The 14,582-nt window shown below is 27.3% G+C and overlaps 1 protein-coding gene across 7 annotated transcripts in view; it reads left to right on the top strand.

Moving 5' to 3' along the window:
- LOC115234691 (longitudinals lacking protein-like) overlaps positions 1-14,582 on the top strand; it is a 272,992-nt gene that overhangs the window by 226,166 nt on the left and 32,244 nt on the right. Inside the window, exon 7 of one of the 7 annotated variants that reach the window (XM_029805975.1) lies at positions 7,520-8,071. The exons of the other annotated variants lie outside the window; for them this stretch is intronic. Within the exon in view, the coding sequence (XP_029661835.1) occupies positions 7,520-7,761 (242 nt within the window). The 3' untranslated portion in view covers positions 7,762-8,071. Of the gene's footprint in view, positions 1-7,519; positions 8,072-14,582 lie in introns of those variants that run through there. 7 annotated transcript variants of the gene reach the window in all.

Raw genomic sequence — 14,582 nt, 5'->3', positions numbered from 1 at the left:
GAATATATAATTGTAAGAATAGAGGATAAAAAATATATATAACGGGAATTCCTTGTAACCTCACGCATAATGATTTTTTACGAACGCAACACTTGATATGAAAAAGATTGATTTTTGTATTGCAAAATGTTCATAATTTGTTACAATTTTTTTTTCAAATCTATTTCATTTTAAATACATATACATTTTACATATGTTTATCTTAAAATAAATAAGTTTAATATGTTTTCCATTTGTTTTATTTTAGAAATTTATGATATAAACGATACGTGTGTTGCACGGAATCACCGTTAGAAGGAATGACGGTATAATATTATTGAATAAACGGCCCAGAAATTAATGCGTAATATTGTTCATTAATGTAATACGTGCGAGATATATCTACAATTTAATTGACGATCCCATTAGATCAAGGGATCAACACGATTTACATTTACATTATCCCATTTTATAGTTTCTTAAGTATTTATTTTGTGCTATCTAAATGTCTCATCATTTAGTTGTTCAATTATGATTTAATCGTTTAATCATCAAACTGATCTGCAATTGTTAATATATATATAACATGTACGTATTACACATATGCGTATTCTTTTTGATTTATAGTTTTTGCGCGCATTTTAAATCATTACATATTATGAATTGAGTGTATCATTAATAATCTCGTTGTGTTAACGAGGATACTCGACAAATAATAAAGAAGTAAATTTAATTATTCAAATATAGATAGATTTTATTTTATGTCTCCACGTGATATTTCAGATTTTCTTATCATTAATTTGTATTTTCCTATCATTTTTTATTGATTGTAGAGAGTTTACACGATATTTTTTCTTATATACTTAACGTACAATGTATAAATTCGAGACATGTATAAATAAACACAATTATGACTTTCTTTATAGATGAAAATTATGAATAGAATTCACAATTTAAATTTTATTTTTTCTTAGAAAAATTTGAAGATTTCTTATTAAGAATAAAAATTTCTGATAAGAAATTTATATATTGTAATCGATAATATGTGTGTTTAAGCATTGTAAATTTACATTTTTGTATAATTATTTTATATCATGTATGACATTATGTGTGATCAATATATGAGTCTCTCAGAAGTCAAATTAATCAACTATATTTTTTTCTAAAATTAAGAAATTTGGAAAAAATAAAGTCGATTAATTTGGCTTTTGAGAGGTTTATATATCAATGAACCAAAAATATCTTTATATGTCAAATATCTTTTAATAAAATTATTTGTTTATACAAACATTTACCGTAACATATTAACTGATTTGCATTATGGTTAACCATTTTCATCATGTTGACACACTTTTCGCATTTTTTGTTTGCAGATCAATGGGTGTGTATCTGCGGACGTCGTACCAAGAATTTTTTTTTCATAATTTGGCATCAACGAAATGAATGCGGAATAAAGTACCGTTCTAAATATTGCTTGTTTACATCTGCAAAATTAGGTTCATGGTTATACCATATAAAAGATATACATAGTGATAGGTATGACAACGATTACGATTAACACAATTGCCAAGACCCCTATTAAGCAATAATTAAATAATAATTAATTATATTTGAGAATAGTAGAAATGTTTTTCATACATACATAGAATGTTTTGTAATTATTGTATAATATTTTAACAGCATTCTAAAAATTAATTAGAATTGAAAATTTTATAGAGAAATATTGAAATCACAATAGCTTCCAAGCGATTTAAATCGAGACCTCGTAATATTTTAGTTAATTAAAGAATTATAAGTTTATTTGTTCAGTAGTATAATCTACTTTAATAAATTTTATATTTGCATACGATGTTATTTTAGATTTCAAATATGATATTAACGTTGTTTCAGATATACTATTGTCGGGACACTGACAATAAAATCACATATCATTCATATTTCTCGACGAAAATAGAAAACCGCCAATAAAAAAAAATATTTATGTTTTATTTAAATGTGAAATTATTTTTTATCATAATACTTATTTACATTTTGATATACCTTTCAAAAAATCTTGATTAAATTATTTAATTATTTCGCGACTCAGCAATGATATTTGATTGTAGAAATTGAATGTCTAATAACCATTTTTAACAAAAATTTTTCTGTCATATCAATTATTTTTATTATGCACAGATGATATAGCGATACGTAAAATATTTATGTATCTGTTTTAAATAAAGATATTTATGTACAAGTTTCGATCAAGTATGATATGTCAATTGTATTTCGTTAAATTGTAATTTTTCTATTATGTGACAGTCTGTGCGATGCAGTCCATCAATTTTTTAGGAGTAATCTTCGAATAATAGATCCATACCAATATTATTCCGCGCGTATAAAATTTATCTAACAGTTATTCTCACGCGCATGGACTTGTTTGATTGTAGGCCGCCAGTATTATCGTCATCATCACGATCATCAGTACCATCATCAGGACAAGCCCTTCGCTTGCGACCGCTGCGGCAGAAAGTACAAATGGAAGACGTCCTTGCATTGCCATCAAAGGGACGAGTGTGGCAAGGAGCCGCAATACAAATGCTACTATTGCAATTACAAGACTAAAATAAGATCGAATTGGATTCGCCATGAGAAAACCCACACAAATCCCGGACGTGGACGTAAATAGGCATTTGGGGTCATAGTAACGCTTTAAAAACTTGCGGATATATCGTGACAAATGGGTTCAGTTTTATAAATCTTGAATCCTTTGTCCTAGTCTCATCCGAAATAAAATCTATGTATTTCAATTGTAGCAATGTGAAATACAACAACAATGCATACAAAGAATTAATCATTTGTGATAGATTTTCAATAGTTACGTGGACGATTAGAAAGAGATAGTATTTCAAGTATATGTAATTTAAATAGCTTTAGAAAAATTAAATTGAGTAATAACAACAGGTATATTTTTCAGATATTATGTAAATTTAATCAATTTTTTCCGCTTTTGTAATTTTTGGACAGCCGCACACGGAAGATTTTGCGTCAATTTTGTCTCATAGCAAAATTTGCTTTGTACTTATTTCAGAATAGAGTTTTATATTGGATATATTATATTTTTATTTGTTCTTTTTTTATATATTACTTGCATATGATTAAAAAATATTTTTTAAATAAAAACAAATGTGATATTTATTATAAAATTTTATACAGCATGCACATGTATGTGTGTGTGTGAAATATTTGTCTTTATTATGGTATGAGTTATCATCAGTTTTAATATATCATGTGACCGTCCATTGGTGGAGGGTTAAAAAAAGTAGATATCTTCAAGTTTTTGAAATTTTTTGTTCTTCATAATAACCGCGTTCAACAGAACAATAGCTGAATTACCATCTTGTCAATACTCGACGTTGATATGTTAGTTCTAAAAGTAACAGCGAATTACGTTGGATTGCTACTAAGCGTTTTGTTCTGCTGAACGCGCCCATTGTTTATATGTCAAAAAATCTAAAATCTGTTTTGTTTAAATGCAAAATATTATTCTGGATTTTATTTCAGACTTTTCTTCATAGAACATCTCGTGTTAATAATGTTTCTTTAGATTTTATTTATTTTTTTAAATCTTTGTTTATTTTTTATTTTTATATCCTCTCTTTTAAATAATAATTAAATTTCGTATTCACGCAATGTATATCGAAATATATAATATTATGCGGAAAGAATTAAATTTTTCAGATTTATGTTTAATATTAAAATTTATACAGGGTGTAATTATTACGTATATCATTATAAGCATAATCTATGAAAGATCTTAAAATATCTCTTAAAAATAAATATATACATGAATAAATAATAATTCCTTTTCTCGGGCAATTAGGATTGTAACTTAAATTGTCAAATTTAAAATATCGGAACTTTACTCTATAATTAAAGATTTATATGATCCTTTTTAATATAAGTTAGTTCACAGAAACTAAACAAACTTGACCAAAGATTTAAGTGTGTACTACTTAGGCTATATATAAATATTTATATTGTATTATAATACGATTCTTTTTATTGTTATATTATGAGATTATGACTTTTTTGATTTTTATTATTTTAATCATTTTATTTTTTTATTGCTTAATCTAGATTTTTATAGTTGCTAATAGGATATTCACTTAAATGCAATTCGTAAATATTATAATATATATAATATTATAATATGTATTATAATCTAGTTAAATTTAATATTTGGCTATTTTAATTAAAAAATTGCATACGACCACGATTATTAACAATTATTATTTATCATCGAAATGCGACAAATGACGTTTAAGATTATTACAATTAAGATAACAATGAATTAAAAACTCGACTTACATTTTTGTTTTACGTTAATGAAATAACAAGAGGCTATAATGATTCTATAATGATACTAAACTATGATGACATTCGGCGACAAAAAGATTGGATATTCTATGAAATGATAAAAATTGATATAAATATAATTAAACAGAACACACTTTACTTGTACTTGTTCTAAATTATTAATATAGAGTCATGTTTCTATTTAGCAGTTTCTAATCAAATTGCATTCACCTACAGATATAGGCTGCGTTCGGGAAGCACGCTTACGTGCTAAAAGCGTCGTTCTATCTTTGTTATTTATTGAAACTTGAACAAGGACAGAGCACGCTCATAGCGCTAAAAGCGTGCTCCCCGAACGCATCCATAATCATAAGACCTACAGATACAATCATTGATCTACATAGATCTAAATATAAACATTAGTGATCATGACTCAATAAAATAATAGCACAATTTCAAAGTTTTTCTTCTTTAATCGTTGTTAAATCGCTTAACTGCTCGGAATACAATGTTTTTTATTCTGTATTTTTTGTTCTATTTGTACTTGTATGCGCGATATGTTCAGTAAATCGCGCCGAAGAAATTTATCATGAAACAACAAATAAAAAGCATAAAATACACTTTACTAATTGATTATATGTAGTTTTAGATTTTGAATGTGAAAACAGTGAAGTAATGCATATTTTGACTCTATGCCTATTAATACTTAAGTAAGATATTTACATATAAAACCGTAAAATATTTCTTTATATGTGTTACATCAAAATTAACACGTTGTTAATTTTCACTAATCGTTCGAAATATGGCAAAATACAGCAATTGAAAATATGGTCTCGCAACTTTAACAAAAGACTTATAAAACTAAAATAATATGTTTAGTACACAAGAGAGGACTTTCAAACATAATTGAAAAAACTCTTCAATAATAGACTGATTTTTATATTTACTATCGAGATGGTAGCGTTTTCCAATATACTTATATCATTAGAAATTTGTGGCAATAATGTTTCAATTACAGTTAATTATTATATATTGCGATATTTATTAATTTTTCTATTTAACAACATTTTGAAATAATATTATACGTTATAAAATATAGAAAAAGTAAAAATATATTACTTTAAAATCAAATTAGTAATGATTTGTGTGGAATATATGCCTAAGATCTTTTTATCGCTGAACGCATTATAGTATTATTACTGGTACAAATTTTCTATAATAATAATAATTAGAAAAAGAAAATAATAATAATAGTAATAAGAGAGAGAGAGAGAGAGAGATTCAGTAAGTAATCTTCATGACATATTGCATCGAAATTGATATGGACTATTTTCTTGATATCAAGATACTGTTCATATCATGATTATTTTACGAGATAGAATATGTTGATTCCTATGAAATCTATGTAATAACTGCATTATTATAACATATTTGTTTAATAATGATATCATAGATATATGATTTGCGGTAAATTAATTGTTTTATTTGTACAAAGCTTTAAATAACTAAAAAAGAGCATTATCCTAAATCATGAATAGAGAGAGACTGCTCTTAATAATCATGTCACTCATATATATCAAGTGTCATTTAGTATAAACATGATATTTTGGAAAAGAGCTAAAATTATTCATAGATGATTTTCCGAAGAAGAAGAAACTGCACATATATGTACATATTTTCTGCAAAAGCGTATCTTTTAGTAAAATTATATACATTGTTTAATTTTATTATAAAGATATATTTGAAATACGAAAGTAAGAGAGTTTAAAACATTTCGTAAGATTTATTTTAAAATAAATTTTGTTGGAAAACATTAAATTAAAGAGCTTTTTCTGCAATAACGTGTTTACATATAGAATTATCTTACTTAATTTAAATATGAGAGAGAATTATTATATTAAACTTTAATATTAGATCAAAGCCGATTTTACAAACCAAAGTTTTATGTAGTGTAAAATTTAGAATTATAACGTAATAAAATGCGATTAAAACAAATCGGATTAGAAATATTCGCGATCTGAAGTAAACAATTCCCTAAGTCAACGGAGGAAATAGAAATTTATTTTCTCATCCTTTCAATTTATCACATGTTATTAATAGGGAATAGGATTAAGACAGTTCGAGTCCCAAAGTATATTCGATTTTTATTGTTATGGTTTTTGAGTGCAAAATGGATTTTATACATATTTATTTTTACTTTTACGAAGATAAAAATAGATTTCTGTAAATATGAAAACTTGAAAAACACAATATTCATTTATTTTATTTTCTGCCTGATGAAATAACATTTCTGTTTGTTATATTAGAAATTGTTTTAATATATATTTTTGTTTGCAACAGATTTGTGTAATTTGACAAATTATAATACATATATGGTAATTTAGCAAATAATAACATAAATAATTAATTTATAATTTATAACATTATTTTTGTACATTAAAATTTTTTAAATATGATGATAAGATATGTAATAATTAATGGTTGTATCTTTTTACATTACGTTCCACTTTAGAAATTTGCATTAAAGGAAACAGTACTTATCAAGAGAGATTTTTTTCGATAGCTGTTTAGATTTATCGAAATTTCGCGGAAATCTATATAAATATTGGCACATTTAATAACCAAAATGTATTTTTTTTTATTTCAGATGGTGACCATCAGTACGCACACAAACTTCGCAAAACAAGAGTCTTGTATATTTCATAAAATATTAACAATACAAACGTTAATTATTATTTTACAGATTCGTCAAAAATATATTAAAATTCAAATTATTATTATACAACAGCTGTAATCTATGCACAGATTTAATTACTTTGATTTATATTCTTTTCCTTAATAATTTTCTTTTAAAATTGTATCAGGAACACACTTTTTATTTTCCTCGGAAATGAGATGTATATTAAACAGAAATATAAGCTTTTTTTTAATTATGAAAAATTATAAAATGATTCTTATATATATAAAATGCATGTGTAGATTTGCAGATTTGTAGTTCTAGAGACACATTTTCTGCTGCATTTGTAATGTTTAATTATCTTGATACATCGCAAAATTATTCTTTTAATTCTGCATAAATTTTTCATATTTATCTCATTCGATATTCATCAAGAATTTCAACAATTTTGTCACGTGTCTTTAATGTATCATCATTGACGCTTAATGGCCGACTCTAATCGCTTTTTACTTCCTCCGTTTGCAGGTTCTTGGCTGCAGGAGCTGTTCACAAATTTGCGGAATACAGTGGATGAAAACGCAACAAAGAAACCATTTGCATGCGACACTTGCGACAGGTCGTACGTGTCGCAGCGCTCTCTTTATAATCATCGAACGTACGAATGCGGAAAGCCACGCAAGTTTGTCTGCGAACAATGTGACACTCGTTTCCTATACAAACATCATCTACAGAGGCACATCGGGAGCATACACCGTCACCGCCTTTGATGATCGAATGGCAGCGAGAAGAGCGCTTTCGCATGGAAGCAATTCCGCGAAATTAAACGCGTTATTGATGACGGAAAATTAACTTTTGATCTTAAAGAACGCTTTTTTGAGAAAGATAAAACAGAGAAAAACATATTGACTATTGATACGTGTCAGTATAAATGATGTAAAATAATGACACATGAGTTATAAAAGCCATTCGATATTTTGTCTTGACAATAGGAAGTTTTTGCGGTTGTAATTATTATATTGGATATGATTATTGGATAGTGATTATTGTAAAACGAAAATAAAGACATATTGCAAACAATATTTTTAATACTACATGTAACAATTATTTTTATATATACAATATTGGTAAGTAGCACAAGAAGCGCAAACAACCAATCTAATCGATCGATCATCTCTTTTTCAGGTGATGTGAAATCGATCTGCCATAATATCGAATCTATATCAAGAAGCCATATTTAAAATCTATGCAAGGACTATGATAGCAAACAATATTTTTAATACTACATGTAACAATTATTTTTTAATTTATTTTTTAATTTATGTTATTTATTGTTATTTATGTAACAGCTATATTTTTTAATTATTTTTTAATTTATTGTTATTTATGTAACAGCTATATTGTAGCTCATTTCTTGCGACTTGCAACTCTTTTCTATACAGCGTTGACTCGATTCTTTTATGGGTGCGATTAAACAACACGATCGCAGATCGTGATATGTGCAACATGAAGATTGCGACACACATAATGCGATCAAGATTGAGCGCGGTTTTCGTGGCCGAAATTTTAAATTGCGAACATTTATTTTTCTAATTGTTTTTAAATAAAATATAATTTTGCAGTTAAAATAGATTGTACCGAGAGAGAAGGAGAAATAGAAAATATAATACATAATAATTTCCCTTCATATGTTTAAACGAATATAAAATTCATTGAATTTTACACGATTATTTATTAACTTTATATATCTAACAATATATATGGTGTTTAAAACACTGTAAATAACAACACAGCTAAAAAATGCACGATTAAAGAAAGAGCGTGCCAGCATGATGACGTTAAAAACAATCAATGATATCGCTTCTCACGATTAAAATGATGAAGGATATCACAACTTTATAATAGTTTATTTTTCTTATGCTGGATATGTCTACCCGATGTTTGCATATTCAATTCTTTTTCTGACATTTTAATTGTGGGCATTGTTGTATTTTAATTTTATATTATTGGCACAAAATATAAAAGTAAAAATCACTCGATAAAAGAAAAAACAATAAAAAAAACAGAATATACAAATTTTTTAATTATATAAATGTGAGAAATTTAAGAAATGATTTATTTTTTATTATATATATAAATATTATCTTGCACAAAATTAATACCAAAATATGAATATTTTTATCTTTTTTTAACAGCAGTTTTTTTTTATCTGGATCTACTAGGTAAAATAAATATTTATTATTTTTTTAATAATAGATATTTTTTTTTTTAAATACATATAAAATTTTCCAAAGGTTTTTGCCACAAGTGTTCCTTTTTCTTCCATCATTTTCAATCGAGGATATCTATTATTTATTACATTAATTAAAATGAAAAATTTGTTTGTATTAGCTCAATAAGTTAATAAAGCTTGTTATCTATTTATCCAAATGAAGGCACGTTTATTCAGTAAACATTTCAGTAATGAAACATGTGTGTGTTAATATTATCTTCAAGCGCGCTATAAATTTTGTAGAGTTTTTTTGGGTATCTTTCAGGTTTAAATCAGGTGGACTCAATCTGATTCTTATTAGTCTTTTTGTTCTTTTTAGTTCTCAAGTACGCAATGATCAACAGATTGGTGGACCGGAAAGCATAGACACGCAGCACCAGTAATCACCAAAAGATGTGTACGATGACATACAAAGGATAAATCATTTGAAGCCAAATCTACCAGAAAAAGCGTTTTATTGTTGCTAATGATGTAGACAAATTGAGAAAATGAGATGATAAGGAAGAAGTGTACAACGTCAAAAACAAGAAGAAAAGAAGCATATATTTAAAACATTAATATTTGTTGCGGTTTTTTATGAAATAATCTATTTGTTGTGGTTTTTATGAAATAATCTTTCATCGCTAGAAGATTCGTGCAATGCACCAAATTAATTCTTCGAGGAATCAAATTTTGGTTAATTATCCTCAGTATCCCTAATATATCCCATTGAACAAATCCTTGGAATTATACTAATGTTTACATTTCAGTTTATATTTTTTTTGCCTAATTCCCTTTCACATCGTATAAATCAACCATTTCATGTAACAACCAGAAGATCCATCGAGAAGATATTCGAAATAATTTCTAAGAATCATGAACTCACACTTTGAAGAGAAAAGAATCGTGAGATTTCGAAGACTTTGTGAAACTCTGTAAAATTATTCCTGCGTTACTTTTTCGTCTTAGAATCTATATTTTGTGTTTTGTCCTTACATTAAGTGTATTTTGTTAATGGTCATGATTTTCGTCTCATCGCATATTTTTTACTAAGCAATTTTTAATCGTCAATTTTCGATGTGCTTTACAAACAATGTTGCAGGCGAAAAAACGGTGTCGAAACCAATTACTCGTAGACTCATAGACTATATCTGCAGCTTTTGTGGTCTTGCATGGTCGTTTAAGCCTACTATGTGCGGATTCACCATAGATAGTAGATCATTATCAACGACTTTTGATTTTTTATTCCGATTTTAATATTTCGTTTTTATAAGACTATACCTTGGTCGTAGAAACGCGTCAAGCTTACGTTTTCGATGTGAATCACAAATCTATTTTACGAAAATTGCAAGCAGGACGTGTTCGTACTTTCAAGAGATACCTGAAAAAAAATTTTGTAACTAAAGACATGACAGATATAATAATATTGTAATCACGATATTATGTCATTTATTTTCTCCTAGCCACTTGAAGATTTTGCAGCGGCGAGAGATGAAATTTGACACAGAAGATCATCCAGAAGATATTAATCATCGAGCTTGTTTTTATTAACATAACTTTCAGTCATATCGTGATATACATATAGAAAACTAACAGTACTAATATAAATGGAGATCTTTACTGATATTTTTTACGCATTAATTTATACACGCACGCTTCTTCCACCACTGTTTGGTCAAAATCCAATAATCAAGCGTTTCCGTTTTCTAAATTTTAGGTGAAGAGTTTAGAGTTTCCAAACCGTACCGTTGCGGAAAATGCGACAAAGATTATAAAAACAAGGGCAGCCTGAAACGCCATCAGAAGTACGAGTGCGGTAAATCTCCTCAGTACCCTTGCGAAGAATGCAAATACAAAGGCACGCAGCAGGGTAATTTGGATCGTCATATTCGCACCCAGCACCGGTCATCGAAACCCATGAAGAAACGCACGACAAAACACGCTACACATTCTACAACGCATTTCCGTCACATGATGGAATTTTCGTCACAATTTTTGTTTCTGAAGACTTCCGAGCAACCTTAAAGTTTGTCGGATGGCAGATAGTTCTTATTGTTTGATGATACGGATTGTTTTTTCTTTGGATTTAAATATACAGAGAAGATCCATTAAATATGTGTGATCGTCTAGAAGATGTATCATGCGCCTAGATAGCGAATTAATTAGATTCTAAATAATTTTTTCCTGATTTCAAAAAAATATATTTTATTATTTTAAAAGTGCGTATATACTCGAAGAGTATATACTTGAGTTATAGATAATTATATCGAGCAAGCCATATTTTATCATAATTTTGAAATATAGATGAGACTCTTTGAGCTTTCTATATCCATATATATAAAAGTTTATAGAGAGTAGATAAAATTTCTGATTAAGGAAATTATTAATAGATTATAATTATGAAAGATATATTTTGTGAAGACTGCGGAATATAAATTGGTATTTTTTTTTTTTTTTTGTGAACATTTGCAGCTCAGAAGATGTTTAAGAAACTGCGAGCAGAAGAGATTTTACATAATTCGTCAAGATATAGAAATTATACGTCGACAGGAAGAATATTGATGATAAATTAAAAATTATGTAAATATGTATGTCTGTAACTGTGTGAAAGAACGCGGTTTAAACTTCTCGTGAAGAGTTTTTAAGCATGCGAGAATTAATTATAATTCTCGCGTTAGACAGAAAAATAATTAATTTAAATTTCTGTCTAGATTGAAGGCGATGCTTCACAAAATTCGAATCTTTTGCTTTACAATGCTATTATATTTGTTTAGTTTTTACTCAGCATTTATCCTTTTTTTCTTACATATCGTGTATATAGTGGCGGATTTATTGTTAAGCTTAAGATGCCTAGTATTTTCTTGGCACATATATGTATTAGTGGCGCAAACTGGATTATTTTAATCAAGCGTAATAAATTATTTGTTTTGAAAGTGATATCTGTTTTTAAATTTAAAATTTTAGGAAATTTTTTAAATCTTCTTTATTTTTTGTTTTATATTATCAACAATTTAATCGCAAATGTTTAAAAAATATTGACGAAACGAGTACTCTTTTTTAAAATTGATAAACTTTAAAATACGTTAAATGTTCGATTATTTTCGAGCTTTAATTAATTAATATTTATTTTAACATGCAAGAAAATTTGTTGAATCTTTTTTTTATAAAAACGTTTTAACTTATAAAACAATAAATATTTTTAAATTATTGAGTAATAAAAATCGTGATTAATTGCTTGTTTTTAAAATAAAAAGAATTAATAACATGAATTTTATCCTATAAAAGGATATTTCCAATTTAATTAGTTTGAAAATTATACATTAATTATTAGATTTCAAATTTAGATAATTATAATATTATAATCGTAAAATTAAATTTATATTAACTATATTTTTTATATTTTATATTATTTATCTATTTTTGAGAAAAATGGCAATCTTATTTATTAATTTTTTTAGTAAATGTTTGTTATTAATCAAGTTTTTTCTTGAAAAGATCCTCAAATATATTAGCGCCAATTATCTAAAAATATAAATCCGTCACTACTTTTATAATCTAAAATGTGAGTTTATTGATTGCATATATTATTGCATAACATATATTGTAATCTTACTGGTAGAAGGTTTTTGCAATCGAAATGTCATGTAATGCTATTAGGATACGCTAGTATGCATATAAAAATACTACAGTTGATTGTACCGATTGACACCAATGATTAAAATGGGGAAATATAATCGTTATCATTACAAATGAGCTGAAGTGATGCTATAAGATGGAGAGCTGCGGCGCATCGTTGGAAGATCTCTTTTCGCTAAATTCGATTTTGTGAGCGAGAAAATTCTGTGATAAGTTAATTAATTCTTATTCGGACGTTAAACGAAATATTCACCGAGGCCTTAGTTATACATGACCCCGTTTACGGTGTTTTATTGTAATTATAATTTTATTATAGATACATTATATATATTACGCGATAAATAAAATTATAACTAATACGTTGAATAATGAATTTCACAGCCTGTCGTTGATGATGTTTTATAAAATAACGTTGATTGATGTTTTATAAAATAACTTCCGAATGGCAACATCATACATATGAAGATACAAGCAGAAAAAAGATCATCATAGAAGAGCATAATAGATATCAGATTGCACGCTTAAAATATTTTTTTTCGGTATTATGACATCGCATTTTGTTTCTGATATATTGATTTATATTAAAGAACCCATCAAAAAATTCGTTAAGTTAAAAAAATTTTTAGGTTTGTCAAATATTATTATTTTCTATATCAACTATCAAGATTAATCTTTATGATGAAGATAAAATAAATGATCGGAGTCAGTCGATTCGCGGAAATATTGCATCGCGAAGATTACAAGCCGATCGAATCAAATTCCGAATGCATGTATTAATCTCGTTCCAATTTTGCTTTCAGGTAAAACGAAACGGTATCCATGTTTTCAGTGCAACAAATCCTACGTTAATCTCAGCAGCTTAAATCGCCATGTACAATACGAGTGCAACAAAGAGCCACAACATTTGTGCCCCTTCTGTGACAAGAAGATCTCTCAGCCAGACAACTTTAAGCGACACTTATTGAAGCTACACAATTACATTCTCCCATCTATAAAGTAAGACTAAAAAGACCTACTAGATAGTGTAGAGAGGAAAAAATTGGGGGATTGCTGAAAACGTTCCGTATAGTGCCAGGATTGCCGAATGGATTAGCTTGCAACATTTCGTCGCTATCTTGAGTAGTTATATATGTATACAGTATTACGTTTAATTGTGTTAATGTATTAGTAAATACGTAGAGCTAAACACGAAGAGCTAAGTACATTAACACAATTTAATGTAACACTGTATACATATATAAATACTCAAGATGGCGACGAAATGTTGCATGCTATTCTACGCGGCAAACCTAGCATTATACGGAACGTTTTTCATTGCCACTTTGGATCTATGCAATTAGGTCTCTTTATTCTTACTTCATATTCTCACTCGTGCAATCAACCATGCCACGACGGATGGTTGCGCGAACAAGATTATAATATTTTAATTAATATTTTATGCGGAATGAATTATTCTTTCTGAGAAAGTGTTATTTAGACTCAAAACTTTAAATATAACTTATTTATTGCTTGCTTTACATTGTCAAAAACTAAATCACGAATGCTCAAAAAATATTGATAGAATATTATTTTGTCTGAAATTTTCAAACTAATTAAATATTCAAATATATATTTTTTTGGATCATAGTTAACTACTATTTATTTCAATATGCAGGAAATTAAATTTTTTAAATCTTTTTATGGAAATATATTATATAATATAAT

The sequence above is a fragment of the Formica exsecta genome, unplaced genomic scaffold (assembly GCF_003651465.1).
Source record: "Formica exsecta isolate Colony F162 unplaced genomic scaffold, ASM365146v1 scaffold201, whole genome shotgun sequence".
In the NCBI taxonomy this organism is placed as follows: Eukaryota; Metazoa; Arthropoda; class Insecta; order Hymenoptera; family Formicidae; genus Formica; species Formica exsecta.
The sequence above is the reverse complement of the archived record's forward strand: the minus strand, read 5'-3'. Positions and strand labels throughout refer to the sequence as shown.